We start from the raw sequence: 18,669 nt of genomic DNA, 5'->3' as shown, positions 1-18,669 counted from the left end.
TGCCTGGAGGTCTCTGCACAAATGTCCTTCTAAGTTCAAAAAATTGAGCACCAATGTTAATAATGATGCAGTATGAAGTGCTACATATAGAATAACAGGGTGATTATTTTGTGCGTCTTACCTTTTTACTTTTGTGGCACAAACCCTACAGGCATCAACTCCAGGTCCTCTGTAGATATTCACCCTAATTTATAAAACACTGTGACAACTTTCAGTCTCCTTAAATAACTGGGAAAGGGTAGTTACTCACATACAGAGGACCAGTATCACAAATTCTGGATTTCTCATCATATATGCCACTGTCTGTTCTTCTCAGAACTACTTGTATAGCTGCAGCAACCCTGGCTCTCTGAAGTGGCCTCAGTCACACCCACTACTGCATGGAACCTACGCCAGGGCTTGTGCTGGCACCACCTTAATTCACTAGTGACAGTCAAGTAAATCATCCAAGAGTGAATGAGGACATGCAACAGGAAATTAGTGTGTATTTGACCATCGTACATATAACTTTGTAGTATTTGCCAGTATGTGTATACATTCCACTAATGCATACAAAAGACTGCTGCTTGGCTTAAATCCAACACACTACAGTTTAATAGTGACAAGACAGATTTTATGCTGTCCAGCATCCAAAAATTCCCCCCCCCCCTCTTCCTCCAAATTTCTGGCCCGTATCCTCAGACACGTCTCTGGTGCCCTCAGAGACGGTTCAAAACCTTGGTTTAGCATTTGATAGGAAGCTTAGCTTGGAAGCCCATGTTAACAAGACGGCTGGCATTTGTCTTCCCTTATTAGAGCACTGCACAAGATTCTTCCACTGCTTCCTATCTCATCTAGAGCCCTGCTACTAGGAAGCACAAAGTACCTAATCAAGAGACTCCAGAGAGTTCAAGTGGTGGCAACCAAGCTGACCCTAAATTGGCCAAGAAGGTCTTCTGTATCCCAGTCTTTGAAGGAGCTGCACTGGCTCCCACAAACACAGAGAGTAATGTTTAAATCTCTCTGTACTGTTTTTAAGGCTCTTCATGGCACTGGACCAATATCCTTGAAGACAAGAATATAATGGCATGTCCCCAATACGAACTTACGCTCATCCTCAGCCAATATGGCTAGTGTGACCAGATTCACAGATTCAGAGGAACCAGACTTCATGATTGAAGCAGCTCAACTATAGAACGAACTCCCAACCGCCCTGAGACTGTTTGTCAATTTAACCCACTTTAGGAAAGGGCTTATAACATGGCGTTTTCCAAACAATTAGAGTGTGGCTTAAGATAGATACAAGCCCGATAACTGCGGATCACCGGCACTCTGTAGGCACCCCATGTCTTATTGGTGAGTATTACAGTGTCAGGATACCTGTTAAGTGGCAGTGCGCTTTAGAAGTAATTTAAATAAATAAAATAAAATGAAATGAATAAATGTGTCGCTCATGCTGAGAACTGAAGTAGCAGAACACAATAGTATTATCAAGTATTTGGCCATCCTACATCCTTGCCTAGAGATTGCAGGGAAACAATACAAAGGATCACCAATGGGAGAAAAAAAGATTCTCTCCAAATCAGGAATACTCAACATAGCATCAGCTAAAAGCTACAGAATAAAAAATAAACACAGTTGTGAATATCAGACTAAGTATGAAAGGTAAAAAAACATTGTTCAAGTGAAGAAATCAACAATAATGGAATGCTGAAATTCCAGTGACATAGCTACTATGAGGTTTGGCAGTAATAACCAACTTATCATCATGCTACATAATTATATATTTTTTAAAAGAGTCCATACATTGAAGGGCTTTAAAAACCACAATGATGTTTATCAACTGATCTGACTAAACTTGAGAGAGCATCTAACGAACAGTATGAGACAGGAAACAATCACGATCTTTCAAGTATTATGCACGCCCCTGAAATACTCCGCTGAAATATTTCAGAATCCTAGGGTGCATAGTGATTCATACTAAGGAACAAAACTGGACACCTAAGCCAGTTCAGACCATCATCTGGTTTTCAATTAGAGTGATTTCACAACATAGCCTTTGGACCCTTGAAAGAAACAAGAGAGAATAACTGTCTGCCAAATGCAAGGACAATGTCAATGCATTTAAATATCCCTGAGCTGTTTCATTTATGAGTCTATAATCTATGTTTTTTTTCTAAACTTAAAAAATCGGAACTATTCCTGGAAGATTGTCTGATACCATGGTCAACATCATATGTCCTCATCATACTCACCAAAAACAACATGTTTCCCATCAAGCCAATCACACTTGGAGCAGGTGATAAAAAACTGACAGCCATTGGTTCCAGGACCACTGTTGGCCTGTTGATAAATTCAAAGCAAATTATTACTCCAACGTGCAATAGAAGCAAATCAAAACCTAATAATGCAAGGAAGCAATGTGTCAAAATGCACAAACATTGTTACATCTACTCAAGTCCTAGTCAGTAACATACACAAATTAGAAACGATACACGTGAAGAGAAGCATTCTGAATAATTTTGAGCAACAGGCCCTGTGTGCTTAGTGACATTTCTCACCATTAAAAAACAAGCTTTCCTAAATGAATGAATATGTCAGGCAGTATACCTGCAAACTTGCTTGCAACTAAACAAACACAAGTGAATGCTCATATGAAACAATCAACACCAAAGCAAAGTTGCATGCGTCATAACGAGGAGCAGAAGCACAAGTGGTTGTGGGAATGGGCGGCAGAAGTGTTCAGGTTAGTGCCGGTATGCACCAATGGGAGGCATCAAAGTGTAGGCAGGATCCATGAAATAACTGGAACTCCGTGAGGAATCAGAAACTGAATATTTCTTCGGGAAGATGACCGGATCCTGCCTGCCCTGTTCCTTTTTCATTCCTGTGTACCTCTTAAGAGAGTTGCAATAATATGGATATGCCTATATTGTAAGTTATCATCCTGCTGGAGAATTACGCACTGTGCAAATGCATACTGCTGCTTTTGAGTTGGCTGCTGAGATCTAATCGCTGGTTATTTATAGGATTACTGTACTCAGTCTAGTGTCTGGGTTCTAATGAGCTTTCAATCGCAAAACTAACTTGTACCTGAGTAGTCCTGGGCAAAATTCACGGAGTTCTGTGACTGCCGAAAAAAACCACGTTGCGCCCCGCTGAGTTCTGCATGCGTTGGAGTGTAGTAAGTCACGCTGCTCATGTTGATTATTAGTGCCAGGAGTTTGTCCTGCGCTGTAAAATCAACACAAACAGCACCACATACAGCACAAGAGGGAGTAGCTTTTTTCTGCTGCTCGAGAAGATGTTTTACTCGAGTGACAGCTTCCTCAAAGCGAGCGTCTACACTGTGAAATCTTGCAAGGAGGTGGTCTAGCGTACAACATTCCTTGCTCGCTCTCGCCACCCTAACGCCTTGAAAAACATATTGAATTAAAGGCCATAAAAATTACCTGGCAGCTCTCATTATAGCCCTCTTGTTAGGCCCAAAAAGCTCCTCAGACCTAAGGGCCCAAAGGAAGCCACAAAATACTGCACCACTCACCTATCAAAAGAACGCGAAAATGAAGAAAAGCTTGGCAGATACATCACCAGGATACACAAATTAAAGGCTGAATTTAAAAAACGGGGCACCAATGATACAGAAAGCATAACAGTTGATCAAAAAGTAATTTGCATTGTACCAGAAGGAGAGGGGCACTAGACAAGAAATACATGCAGGTTTGGAAGGGGATCAAACATGAGCAGCCCAGGATTCTTTTTTAACCTACTAACTGCTGTGAACAAATGATCTTCAGTCTGGACATCCTACGAGCCCAGATGAAGTGGTACTGAATATACATAAACAAACAATGCACGACTCAACTTGGCAGGAGAAAAGGTATACATCTAAGACAACACCAGACTACTGGAACTCAAAGGTTGCAAAAAAGAAAACTATTAGAAGGCAAGCCTTCAGGGGGGCGTGGCTACGAGCCGATCACGGCGGACGTGTAGTTGCTGAGCTCCGTCCGTAGCCCATGATACTTGCTATTTATCCTGTTCCCTAGTTACACCACCCACCCCAAATTAACCCCAGGAGCCTCTACGAAGGACAGAGGAGTGGCGACGGACAACAGCCACCCTCCGACGCTGCCCGGGACCTGGTGAAGACTCGGTGTTTGTCGGGGCCTGTGACCACGAGCGAAGCCGCAACCTCGATTTGCGGCAGGACCGACCGGCGGCGCACCCAGACCGACGCTCCGCCTGCGGCCCTGCCGCGATACAAACTGCACGCCTCTGGGGACCGGAACACTGCGCGACGGCTGCCGGACACTGACGGGTGCTGGGGTGGCCGGAGGACCGCTGCACTGAAACGGAGGCGGAGGGCGGCTACACTTGCCTCATCTCCCGGGCCCCCAGAGCCCCAAACCATTCACACGAGGGGTCGCCGGGAACGGAGCCCGGAGCCACGGCTACTGAGCTGCGCCGTGGGGGGCACACCGAGACACCAGTGGAGTCCCTGCTCCCACCCTGGCGAAGGCAGACCTCGGAGCCCCTCTGGATCGAGGCGCAGGGGCAAGAACGTCACACCTAGAAGCACTTCTACAGGGACTGCTGCACAGCGCTACTGGCCCCCCCCATTACTGACCCCTTGTGCAACGAAGCAGACAACACCTGCGACCGCCGCCTCAGCTCGCACCACTGCTACACGAAAGGCGATACTCATAGCACCACGGCATTCACCAAAGGCGCTGCGATCGTCACGGAACCAGAGGACCCCCTCACCCCTCACGAGCGGTTGCCCTGCTGGTGCCCCGTCTCCTACCGGATTACCTGCTACGAAGAAAGCCCGGCCCTAGGACGCTGTGTGCCACCGCGCAGTGGAGGTTGTGGTAGGTGTGCGTGGCCGGCGCAGCATCGCCCTGCACACTAGATCTATGGGGAGGCACAGGGGCAGGGCCCAGGACCAGGGCGCATCGACGGACATGCAGTCCACCGGCTCGGAAGACCCACTGGCCTCCTCCAATATGGAAGTTATTCCGCCGACAGGGAAAGGAACGCAGGACGCCAAACTGGACCTTATCCTGAACGAAATAAGGGCCTCAAGAGAGGCGCTTGAATCACGTATGGACAGCATGGCGACGGGCCTCTCCCTGCTCCGAGCGGATCACAAAAGCTGGCGGAGAGGGTGTCGGAGCAGAAAATAGCGCTCAATGATCTAATTCCCTAACAGACAGAACACTCTGCGAAGCTGGAAGGCATGGAAAAACAACTCAGACAACTATGGGACAAGGTGGATGACGCGGAAGGACGAGCCCGACGCAACAACGTCCGCATTTTGGGCATTCCGGAACGCAGCGAGGGGAGGAATCCTACCCAATTTGTAGAAGACTGGCTCAAACAGATGGTGATTCAGAAAAGGGGGTTCAGAAAAGGGGGTGGTGATGAACAGAGTGTCTGAATTAAGCAGACCACTCTTACCCAGTCCAAAGATCAGGGCTTGATCCATCACCGTTATTTAGCTCACTGCCCCATCCCAGCTCAGAACCTGGCTATATGCAAATTAGTCTGTCCCTGGCCCAGTGCATCATGGGAACAGGGCAGACCAAACTACCAAGCCAATTCTTCACCAGAAAGGAGACAAGCTACCGGGGACCGGTTTCTGGCATTTCAGCCTCGTCGGCCCAGCTTGCTTGAATCCTGATGGAGCAGTGAGCAAGGGACTCATGTCTGAGTATACCCTGCCACACCTATAGTGGCCAAAAACGATTCAGAAAAGGGGGTGGTGATGAACAGAGTGTCTGAATTAGCAGACCACTCTTACCCAGTCCAAAGATCAGGGCTTGATCCATCACCGTTATTTAGCTCACTGCCCCATCCCAGCTCAGAACCTGGCTATATGCAAATTAGTCTGTCCCTGGCCCAGTGCATCATGGGAACAGGGCAGACCAAACTACCAAGCCAATTCTTCACCAGAAAGGAGACAAGCTACCGGGGACCGGTTTCTGGCATTTCAGCCTCGTCGGCCCAGCTTGCTTGAATCCTGATGGAGCAGTGAGCAAGGGACTCATGTCTGAGTATACCCTGCCACACCTATAGTGGCCAAAAACGATTCAGAAAAGGGGGTGGTGATGAACAGAGTGTCTGAATTAAGCAGACCACTCTTACCCAGTCCAAAGATCAGGGCTTGATCCATCACCGTTATTTAGCTCACTGCCCCATCCCAGCTCAGAACCTGGCTATATGCAAATTAGTCTGTCCCTGGCCCAGTGCATCATGGGAACAGGGCAGACCAAACTACCAAGCCAATTCTTCACCAGAAAGGAGACAAGCTACCGGGGACCGGTTTCTGGCATTTCAGCCTCGTCGGCCCAGCTTGCTTGAATCCTGATGGAGCAGTGAGCAAGGGACTCATGTCTGAGTATACCCTGCCACACCTATAGTGGCCAAAAACGATTCAGAAAAGGGGGTGGTGATGAACAGAGTGTCTGAATTAAGCAGACCACTCTTACCCAGTCCAAAGATCAGGGCTTGATCCATCACCGTTATTTAGCTCACTGCCCCATCCCAGCTCAGAACCTGGCTATATGCAAATTAGTCTGTCCCTGGCCCAGTGCATCATGGGAACAGGGCAGACCAAACTACCAAGCCAATTCTTCACCAGAAAGGAGACAAGCTACCGGGGACCGGTTTCTGGCATTTCAGCCTCGTCGGCCCAGCTTGCTTGAATCCTGATGGAGCAGTGAGCAAGGGACTCATGTCTGAGTATACCCTGCCACACCTATAGTGGCCAAAAACGATTCAGAAAAGGGGGTGGTGATGAACAGAGTGTCTGAATTAAGCAGACCACTCTTACCCAGTCCAAAGATCAGGGCTTGATCCCTCACCGTTATTTAGCTCACTGCCCCATCCCAGCTCAGAACCTGGCTATATGCAAATTAGTCTGTCCCTGGCCCAGTGCATCATGGGAACAGGGCAGACCAAACTACCAAGCCAATTCTTCACCAGAAAGGAGACAAGCTACCGGGGACCGGTTTCTGGCATTTCAGCCTCATCGGCCCAGCTTGCTTGAATCCTGATGGAGCAGTGAGCAAGGGACTCATGTCTGAGTATACCCTGCCACACCTATAGTGGCCAAAAACGATTCAGAAAAGGGGGTGGTGATGAACAGAGTGTCTGAATTAAGCAGACCACTCTTACCCAGTCCAAAGATCAGGGCTTGATCCATCACCGTTATTTAGCTCACTGCCCCATCCCAGCTCAGAACCTGGCTATATGCAAATTAGTCTGTCCCTGGCCCAGTGCATCATGGGAACAGGGCAGACCAAACTACCAAGCCAATTCTTCACCAGAAAGGAGACAAGCTACCGGGGACCGGTTTCTGGCATTTCAGCCTCGTCGGCCCAGCTTGCTTGAATCCTGATGGAGCAGTGAGCAAGGGACTCATGTCTGAGTATACCCTGCCACACCTATAGTGGCCAAAAACGATTCAGAAAAGGGGGTGGTGATGAACAGAGTGTCTGAATTAAGCAGACCACTCTTACCCAGTCCAAAGATCAGGGCTTGATCCATCACCGTTATTTAGCTCACTGCCCCATCCCAGCTCAGAACCTGGCTATATGCAAATTAGTCTGTCCCTGGCCCAGTGCATCATGGGAACAGGGCAGACCAAACTACCAAGCCAATTCTTCACCAGAAAGGAGACAAGCTACCGGGGACCGGTTTCTGGCATTTCAGCCTCGTCGGCCCAGCTTGCTTGAATCCTGATGGAGCAGTGAGCAAGGGACTCATGTCTGAGTATACCCTGCCACACCTATAGTGGCCAAAAACGATTCAGAAAAGGGGGTGGTGATGAACAGAGTGTCTGAATTAAGCAGACCACTCTTACCCAGTCCAAAGATCAGGGCTTGATCCATCACCGTTATTTAGCTCACTGCCCCATCCCAGCCCACAGATGGTAGGCACGGAAGATCTAACTGCTCTATACAGCGTGGAACGAGCGCATAGGATGCCCTCCAAACCGCCGCAGCCAGGAGCACCGCCGCGCCCATTGATTGCATGCCTCCTCCACTACAAAGATCGCGACACAGTGCTATGCGCAGCCCGGGAAAAAGCACCACTCCGATATGAAGATAAGACTATATCTGTGTATCCAGACTTCACTCCAGCGGTACAGCGAGCCAGGTCCACCTTTATGGGGGTAAAACGCAAGTTGCGCGAGCGGGACTTGAAGTAGGCCCTCCTATTTCCCGCCCGCCTCAAGATCCTCCATGGCAACAAATCACACTTTTTTGATTCACCAGAGGAAGCGGAAGAATGGATGGAGGTTACACTCACGCCGACAAGCTCACAAGACCCAATTGCCGAAGATGGGAGCGGCGGCCATCGTCACCGGCCTGACCGCCGACGCCCTACCACTGATACTGATCAAGCCCCCTCAACACGGAACCCTCCGACTAGATGGGAAACGGCGATCAGCTCGGAGGAGCGGACAAAGGTAGTGGAGCTAACGGAGGAAGCACTGGCCGCTCACGATGCAGGCACGGCGAGAGACGTCGCCAGCCTTTCAGACACACATACCAAAGTATCGGGATCGGCGGACAGCCTGCAGCTTTTCCCCAAGATCACAGCACAAATGGCAGCAGAATTTTGACACCAGCATCTTGAACACTACCTGGGTGGTAATGTATGAACTGTATGAATTGCCACGCGCAGGTGGGTGGCCAGGGGGGGTTATACGTGCTCAGGGCTTGCTATGTCACCGCAGACCTGCACGAATCGGAACCGAATAGACTACACCCCCCGTCATATGAACATGGTTGTGTTTGACTGTTACCCACGTTGGGTATCGTGGTTTGGACCCCGGGTCTGTTCATCTGGGGACCTCAATGTTCAGGGGTTAATTGTTTACTTGGCACTCCACTACTACTACAGGGTATACTTGGCATGCTCACCCACGAGCCCAACATTGCCACAATATGCGATCAGTTATGGGGCCACTTAATGTTTACAACTTGTGCACCTGGAACGTGCGGGGCATGGGCTCGGTACACAAAAGACACAGAATACTGGCACAACTCAACCGTAGGGGAGTCATGATAGCTTGCCTCCAGGAGACACATTTGAACACTGCTGAGAACTCAAAACTGTTAAAGAAGTGGAGGGGCCAACTCTTTGCCACGTCCTACTCTGCATTCTCAAGGGGGGCGGCTATTTGGCTCCGCAATTCTGTGCCCTTCAAGCCAGTGGAACAGAGAATTGATAAAGAGGGACGGTATGTGTTTGTGAGGGGTATACTAGATGGTGCAGCTGTTGTGCTCGGCTGTGTTTATGCACCTAATTCAGGACAATCGGATTTTCTAACCAGACTTAATGGTGTACTAGTGGATTGGGCGGGATATCACTGGATTGTTGGGGGGGACTTTAATGCGGTGTTGGATGTTACATTGGACAGGTCACACCCGCCACTACACGCCACCGACAGCAGGAAACAGGCGGCTGCGCTAACGCACTGGGCAGAAGGGTGGGACCTGGCAGATACGTGGCGCAGTAAACACCTATTTGACAAGGAATATACCTTCTTCTCCCCGCCACACCAATTACACACCAGAATTGACCGGGTGTTCTGCTCCCGCCCTCTATTAGAGGCGGTTCTTACGGCACAACACATGGGGAAGACACTTTCACACCACAACCCTGTAGAACTGACACTACACTGGGGTAGAACACAAACGCCGATACCAACGTGGAGGTTGCCCACGGAATTGCTGGAGGACGCGGTCTTCAAATCATCCATGGCGACCACCATTGAGTCCTACTTTGCTACAAATACTGACACTGCTAGCTCCAGATGAATAGAATGGGACGCGTTCAAAACCTTCATAAGAGGAGAAGCGATGGCCACCCGGGTGGGCATGAAACGGGAGGTGATTGATGGCCTCAAGGAAATAGAGGGTAAACTGGCAATGTTAGAACGCGCTGCAGCGGGCACGAACCTACACTTTACACCACTACAAGAAGCACACATTAGGCATGCTGAGCTGCTCGAGGACTTACGATTACTGGACTATCGCGACTACACTAACAGACAACACACGCAGGCTGATCGGTCAGGCCCACTGTTAGCCCGCATTATACGGGACTCCCCGACCTCCCTATTTTAGAAATTATAGACCAAGAAGGCACGTTGGCCTTGACTCAATTAGGAGTCAACACTGCGTTCAAGGACTACTACACTACACTATATGGCCAGCACCAGCCCATGTCGCAAGCGGCACTGGAGAACTTCATGGGGGAATTAGATCTTCCCCAACTCACTGATAGACAGAGAGACGACCTGAAACGTAATATCACCACAGCAGAGATTAAACAAGCAATACGCGCCCTCCCGAGGAATAAAACCCCTGGGTCGGACGGCTTACCTGTAGAATTTTATGAGGCATTTGCCGACCTACTCACCCGCGACTGCAAATTATTTACCAAGAGGCACTACGGACTACCTCCCTGCCACAATCGTCCCTCCAGGCCTTGATAACTTCCCTACCAAAACCGGGCAGAGACGGGATGCACCTGGCTAACTACAGGCCCTTATCCCTACTTAACACTGACTACAAGGTACTGAGCAAGGTATTGGCCACTAGACTAGCGCTGTACATCCCCCAATTGATCCACCCCGACCAATGCAGGTTTGTACCTGGTAGAAGTACAGCTATGAACCTTCGTAGACTAGCCCAACTGATGCCACGAGACCAAGAAGATGTGGGCACAGAGGGTTGTATCTCACTGGACCTGAAACAAGCTTTCGACTCCCTCAGATGGGATTTCATGTTTGCAACCCTTGCAAAATTCGGGCTACCCCCGGAATACGTAGCGTGGGTCCGGCTACTATACACCCAGCCTACGGCACGGGTGCGTACGTCTAGATGTGTCTCTGAACCCTTGGCCATCTTCAGGAGCACCAGACAGGGATGCCCGCTCTCTCCGCTCTTATTTATACTGGCGCTCGAACCGCTCCTCTGTAGGCTCCGGAAGGAAGCTTCTCACCGTGGCATTCAGAGAGGCGGGACGACTCATGTGGTGTCCGCGTATGCGGATGATATCATCCTGTACCTCCGTGACCTACGGGGTAACCTAGACCCGATACCCACGCTATTCGAAGAATACCGACTGTTGTCGGGCCTCACGATAAGCGAAACCAAGTCGTATGGATATTGCTTTAATGTCACTGGTCCTTCTACATCCCTGTTTTTCCCGCCGTACACCTTCCAAATGGCGGAAACTACTTTCCGCTACCTTGGAATTCAAATCTAGAGGTGCGGAGGAAATGATAGACGGCAACCTAGGCAGAGCAATACGGGCGTTGAAATCACAGATACAATTTTGGTTGTCGCTGCCTTTATCGGTGGTGGGTAGAGTAGCGATCTCCAAGATGGTGGTGCTCCCCCGACTCATTTACTTCTTCACTAACCTGCCATTCTTGATCCCAGCGTCAACTTTCAGGGCACTGGATACGCTCCTGACAGAGCTAATATGGGGGTCGGGCGGAGACGCATAGGACTTGCTAAATTACAGCTTACCTCTGGGACTGGATGTTAGAAGCGGCTGTCTCTAGTTGGCAGAAGTATACACTTCTGACAAATAGGGACACACCTTTTCTAGTCAGGGCAAGGGGATCACACACTTAGATAACCCCTGCTCACCCCCTTGGTAGCTTGGCAAAGCAGACAGGCTTATCTCAGAGGCAGTGCGTTAAGCATTTATGACCACATACAGTAATAAAGTGAATACACTACAAATGGACACGACACAGTAGTATTATAAAAATAAGGATTTTTATATAAGGCTTAGCACAAGACCAAATAACGACAAAAATATATCACAGTCTTAATAAATACTCTTGGAAGGAAAAATAATAGTTCAAGCACGGTTTCTTCTTAGCACAAAGTCTTTAGTATCAAAAGCAACTCTTCTTCTTTAAGACACAGTTCTTGGCAACAATGTAACCCACACGAGAGTCACACGACGTCGAGGCAAAGATAATCCAAAGGTTCGGCGTCGACCGCGAGGAGCGCTACGTCGAGCCCGGAGTCGCACAGACCCCCACAACACAGTACCTTGGAAAAGTGAAGCACTCGATGATCAGCGGCGTCGAGATATCCGGCGTCGCATCTTCGGCGTCGATCGGGCCTCGGAGTCGGGGCGATCTGCAGCGGCGTCAACCGAAGTCAGGCAGGAGCAGCGCTCACGAGATGAAGCAGGATACGGCGTCGTCGATGTCGATGTTGCAAGAGTGAGCAGCGCTCACGGCGTCGAGAGGGCTCGAAGTCGATGCGATCAGCAGCGGTGCAGACAAGAGGTCACTTGGAGCTGGAGCCGAACTCACTACTCACTGGCGTTGTTGCTGGCGTCGATCGGGCCCGGCGGCCGGCGTCGAGGAAGCGGGACACTGGAGCCGTTACTCACGATGTCGAGCTAAATTCGGCGGCGTCCGTCGGCATCGAGTTTGCTGGATTCTTTCAGAGGTGCTGGATTCACAATTTCCAGCAAACAGCACTTTAAGCAGATGAAGTCCTTTAGCCCTGTGACTTCAACAGGAGACTGGCACTCTTCCAGCCCTTGGAGATTTTCTTAGCAAAGATTGAGAGTACACACACAGTTCCTCTCTCCTGGTTCCTTGGCAAAAATAAAGAAGCAATGCAGGATTCCCCCAACAAACAGCACTCTGGCAGAAGGGGTAGGCAGTCCTTAGATCAGCAGGCTTCTTGTCCTTGGTTCAGGTTTCCTTGTCAGAAGTGATCTAAATTCTTGGTTCAGGGGTCCTTCACTTATACCCCTTTTTGGCTCTGATCCCTTTGTCCATGCAGGGGAATTTCCCCCCATCCTGGGTTTGTTGTGGGTGTTGCCAGGCCGAGGCACCTGGCCTATTCATTGTGCAGGGCAGAGTCTTCAGCCGCCCAGCAGGAGCGGAGCCAGCATTGTCACTGGCAGGGCAGGGCCATCAGCTGCCCGGCAGGAAAGTCCCAGGCAGGCACAGAGTCATCAGTCGCCTGGCAGGGGGGCGGAGCCAGCATTGTATCAGGCAGGGCAGGCTATCAGGAGCTACTCTTCCCCTACTCTCAATGCAAATGCCCCACTCATCCCACACTGACTCATTCAGACCTCTGGAGCCACCCAGCTCCTGTCACACGCACACCAGAACCAGCAGAGACCGGTAGACAGTTAGACAAGAAAATAGCTACTTTCTAAAAGTGCTATTTTCAAACACAGAGTCCAAAAACCATCCACACAAACGGATGCGTTATTAAACCCTGAGTTCAGGGATACCAAACTCGACATTGCACCATGCTCCCCGAGCCCGCTAGGATTATAGCATTAATAATCCTGGCAGCCCATTCTAACTGATGGAGAGCAGGTAACCTTACAATAGTGAAAAACGAATATGGCTGTAATTCACTATTAGGACATGCCAACCTTGTCAGGCTTGTCCTACCTTATGCTTACAATGCACCCTGCCCGTGGGACTACCATAGGGGTGACTAACATGAAGTTAAGGGAAGGTTTAGGGACTGGCAAGTAGGTGTACTTACGCAGTCCTCGTGACAGTCAGACTGCACGTGGTCTAGCAATGGTAGACCTTCAGACATACTTTTACTGGGCCGCTCTTGTGGGTGGCACATCCTGTGCTGCAAGCCCACTAGCAGCATTTGTATTTACAAGCCCTGGCACTCCTGGTGCACTCTACTAGGGACTGACAGTAAACCAAATAAGCCAAACATGGAAGTCAATCAATACAGCAATTTCACATAGGGAGCACTTGCACTGTGGCACTGATCAGCAGTGGCACAGTGCCCAAAGCATTTACCAGCAAAAACATCGTAAACAGAGGAGGCAAACAGAAAAAATGGAGGAGAGACTCATGCCAATGATGCCAGGTCTAACACGTGTCCCCTCCAGCTGAAATGTGGGGAGAACTACCCTTACCCTAGGGAGTCCTCATCACTAAGGCGGAAAAATCTGGACAGACCATCAGCATTGGCGTGATCTGTGCCAGGGCGGTGTTCCACCGTGAAGTCCATCCTCTGTAGGGAAATGGACCACCTCAACAGCTTTGGATTCTCACCCCTCATCTGCATCAACCATCTGAGGGGCCTGTGGTCTGTCTGAACCCGGAAGTGAGTCCCAAACAGGTAGGGTCTTAGCTTCTTCAGCGCCCAGACCACAGCAAATGCTTCTCTCTCTATCGCACTCCACCTCTGTTCCCTGGGAAGTAACCTCCTACTGATGAAGGCTACAGGTAAGTCTCGGCCCTCTTCATTCACCTGAGCTAGAACAGCCCCCACGCCATGCTCCGAAGCGTCCGTCTGGACAACAAATTCTTTAGAAAAGTCGGGTGCCTGGAGTATGGGTGCTGTGCACATTGCAGTTTTCAAGGTGTCAAAGGCCGTCTGACAGGCGTCAGTCCAGATCACAAGTCGTGGCTGCTTCCTGGAAGTCAGCGAAGTCAAGGAGTGCACAATGTTACCATAATCCTTGACGAACCTCCTGTAATAACCTGTGAGACCCAAGAAGGCTCTTACCTGAGTCTGGGTTTTGGGCGGTGCCCATGCCAGGATGGTATCAATCTTGGGTTGCAGGGGGGCCACCTTGCCACTCCCTACTTGGTGCCCCAAGTACACCACTGAACCCTGCCCAATCTGGCACTTACTGGCTTTGATTGTGAGGCCTGCTTTGCGCAGGGCCAACAACACTTCCTGGAGGTGGCGCAAGTGTTCCTCCCAGCTGGCGCTGAACACTGCGATGTCGTCCAGGTAGGCAGCACTGAAATCCTCCAGTCCAGCCAAGACCTGGTTGACCAACCTCTGGAAGGTGGCAGGGGCATTCTTCATCCCAAAGGGCATAACCCGGAGCTGGTAGTGCCCATCTGGTGTGGAGAATGCTGACCTCTCTTTTGCCCCATCAGTCAAGGCGATCTGCCAGTACCCAGACGTCAGATCAAACGTACTAAGGTACCGGGCAGCCCCCAACCGATCTATGAGCTCATCAGCTCTGGGGATGGGGTGCGCGTCAGTCTTGGTGACTGAATTGAGTCCTCTGTAATCCACACAGAACCGAAGTTCCGGTGAAGCACCAGGCGCTGCAGCCTTTGGGACCAAGACCACTGGGCTGGCCCAAGGACTGCTAGAGGACTCAACCACCCCTAAGGCAAACATTTTGGAGACCTCCTCCTTGATGTATGCTCTGACCTTGTCAGTCACTCTGTAAGCCTTGTGCTTCACAGGAGTGCTGTCCCCGGTGTCCACATCATGGACACACCACTGAGTGACACCAGGAATCAAGGAAAACAGATCAGGGAATTGTCCCAACAATTGGCGACAATCCTGCTGCTGTTCAGGGGTCCGTGTGTCAGAGAGGACAACACCATCCACTGACCCATCTTGCTCTTTTGCATACAGGAGGTCAGGAAGAGGTTCACTCTCCTCCTCCATTCCAGCATCTGTAGCTAGGAGCATGCCCACTTCGGACCTTTCTAAGTGGGGCTTTAAACGGTTGACATGCAGGACCCGCAAGGGGTTCCTGGGAGATTCCAAGTCCACCATGTAGGTGACATCGCTCTTTTTCTCCACAACCTTAAATGGTCCAGTCCATCTGTCCTTGAGCGCACAAGGTTCCACAGGGGACATGACCCAAACTTTTTGTCCAGGCTGAAGCTCTACCAGAGTGGCTTTCTGGTCGTACCACCGCTTCATCTCCTCCTGGCTGGCCTCCAGATTTGCCTGAGCAAGATCTCTGAAGCGCCTAGTCTGGTTCCTAAAGGCCAGCATGTAACTGTATACATCCTGGGGAGGTTTCCTGGGAGATTGCTCCCAGCCTTCTTTGACCAGACTCAAAGGTCCTCTTACCGGGTGACCATACAAAAGCTCAAAGGGGCTGAACCCTAGAGACTTCTGTGGCACCTCACGGTAAGCAAACAACAGGCATGGCAAGAGGACGTCCCATTTACGCCTCATCGGTTCTTCAAGACCCATAATCATGCCTTTAAGGGTACGGTTGAATCTTTCAACCAACCCATTACCTTGAGGGTGGTAAGGAGTGGTGAACTTGTAAGTTACCCCACACTCCTTCCACAAAGACTTCATATAGTTCTAAATGAAGTTGGTGCCCCGGTCTGACACCACCTCTCTGGGGAACCCCATGCGGGAGAAAACACCCATCAGTGCCCGTCCCACCACGGGGGCCGTCACTGTTCTGAGAGGGATGGCTTCCGGGTACCGTGTGGCATGGTCCACCAAGACCAGGATGAACCTGTTGCCCAGGGCTGTCTTGGGGTCCAGGGGCCCAACAATGTCAATCCCCACCCGGTCAAAGGGGTTACTGACCACGGGAAAAGGTTGGAGGGGAGCCTTCTGCTTCCGCCCGCTTTTCCCACTTGCCTGGCAAGTTTGACAGGTCTTGCAATGGATATCTGTATCCCTTCTCATCTGAGGCCAATAAAAATGGGTGACAAGCCTGTCATAGGTCTTGTCCTGCCCCAGATGTCCAGCTAACGGAACGTCATGAGCCAAACCCAGTAGGAAGGCTCTGAAGTACTGGGGTACCACCAGCACACGGGCTGACCCAGGCTCAGCAGCCTTAGGCTCGCTATACAGGAGGTCGTTCTCCCAGTAAACAAAATGTGACCCTGACTGATCACCTGAGGTTTGGGCTGAGGCCTGCTGCCTCATACCCACAAGAGAAGGGCACACTTTCTGTTCTGCACAGAATTCCTCCCTGGAGGGACCACCATCCTGCTGCCAGTGGGTCAGCTCGGGCAGGTCTCCCAGTTCGGCAACTTGTTCACCTGTGGGTTCCAGGGCATACCCCTCAAGGTCTGCCTCCTCCTCGACCACGGGAACTACGGGGGACGGTTTCCCGCGCCCCCTGCCTCTTCTCTTCACAGCTGGGTCCTGGGCCATACTTTCAGGCTCCAGAACCCCATCAACACCCTTACTTGTAGTCATGGATCGAGTGGTTGCACACACCCACTCTGGCACACCCAACATTTTCAAATGTGTCTCCCTCTCCACCTTAGCCCAAGGGGAGTCTTCCAAATCATTGCCCAGGAGACAATCAACAGGCATGGCGGGCCTTACAGCAACTTGAAGAGTACCTGAAACTCCCCCCCATTCAAAGGAAACTTGAGCTACCTCACACTCTCTCTGGGAGTTGTCAGCAGCTATCACAGGGTAGAATGCGTGGGGAACAACCTGCTCTCTGGACACCAAGTGACACTTGACAGCTGTCACACTCGCTCCGGTGTCTCTGAGAGCTTCCACTCTATGGCCATTAATGGTCACCCACTGCCTATATTTCTTAGTGTTACTAGGCAGAGGGGGTGGAGGGACCAATTCCATGTCTCCTAGAGAGACCAGGGACATCTCTACGGGACCCTCCCCACCATGGGCAACCATCTCCTCCCCTCCCAGGGCTACACTCGCCAACTGACGGGGAGCTGCACGTGGTGGTGCAGTAGAGTTCTTCAAGGGACACTGAGGATCATAAAAACGGTGTCCCACCTGCTTACAGGCGAAGCAGGTCATGGGGCCCCTACGAACAGGTTTACCTGTCGGGGCCTCTGATTTCTTATCTGGGGGAGGCTGGGAACCCTTCCCTTGGTTCCCTTGGGGATTACTTTGGGGCCCTTTCTGGAACTCCCTCTGTTTACCCTTGTCCCCCCCACTCCTCTGCTGGGGACCCTGCCCACCTTTGGCTGAGTCTCCCACTGGACCCTTGTGGACCCTGGTACTGACCCAGCGGTCCGCCTCCTCAGCAAGTTTTCTAGGGTTAGATATCTTGCTATCAATAAGGTGCTGGCGCAGCTCTGGGAAACAGTTATTAGACAAGTGCTCCCAAGCAAACAAATCATAAAGAGCATCATAACTTTCCACTTTGCTGCCCTTTACCCAACCATCCATGGCTCTGCAAAAATATGACACATATTCCACCCACGTCGTACCAGGCAATTTCTTACATTCTCTAAAGGCCTGTCTGTACTTTTCTGGGGTTAGGCCATACCTTAACATTAAATCATCTTTCATATGAGCATAAGACATCCTATCCTCAACAGGCATGTCTAACAGGGTATCTCTTCCCTCATTCACAAAGCGACCCCACAACCCCGCTCCCCAATCCTTCTCAGGGACCCGGTGGGCCAACAATGCTAACTCATATGCTTTAAACCATTGACCAATATCTTCATTCTTCTGAAAATCTTTGATCACATCTTTAGGAAAATAAAACCTACTTTCTGCAGGCACAGATGGGATGCTGCCACCAGAGGGATTCAATTCTAACTCTTTAGCTTTGAGCTCCAACTCCCTCATCCTGGTATCACGCTCAAAAGCTAACTTCTCTCTTTCAAACTCTAACCTTTTGATCTCCATATCAGCTTCTCTCCTGCCTCTTGCATTCTCTATTTCCAACTGCCCATTTATCTTAAGTTTTGCCATTTCCATGTTGTAAGCTCGCTCTTTCTCCCTTTCTTCTCTTTCTTCAGGAGAAAGACCTTTGGAGGAAACACTGCTGCCAGGGGGGGATGTGGGCACATTCACTGGCACCTCCTCCTCCCCTTCCCCTTCCTCTGTCGGTACCACCACCGGATCAGAGGGATCTCTGGCCTCTAACCAGGCCTCCAATGCTTTGAGATATTCTGCTTTCTTGGAGAGGCCTGGA

At 50.5% G+C, this 18,669-nt stretch overlaps 1 protein-coding gene across 1 annotated transcript in view; it reads right to left on the bottom strand.

Moving 5' to 3' along the window:
• The window catches only part of PPIH (peptidylprolyl isomerase H), a 204,824-nt gene that overhangs the window by 60,926 nt on the left and 125,229 nt on the right, over positions 1 to 18,669 (bottom strand). The window contains exon 7 of the mRNA XM_078643042.1: positions 2,235 to 2,322. Within this exon, the coding sequence (XP_078499168.1) occupies positions 2,235 to 2,322 (88 nt within the window). The remainder of the gene's footprint in view (positions 1 to 2,234; positions 2,323 to 18,669) is intronic.

The sequence above is a fragment of the Lissotriton helveticus genome, chromosome 5_1, assembly GCF_964261635.1.
Source record: "Lissotriton helveticus chromosome 5_1, aLisHel1.1, whole genome shotgun sequence".
Lineage (NCBI taxonomy): Eukaryota > Metazoa > Chordata > Amphibia > Caudata > Salamandridae > Lissotriton > Lissotriton helveticus.
This window is presented reverse-complemented; position numbering and strand designations above follow the sequence as displayed.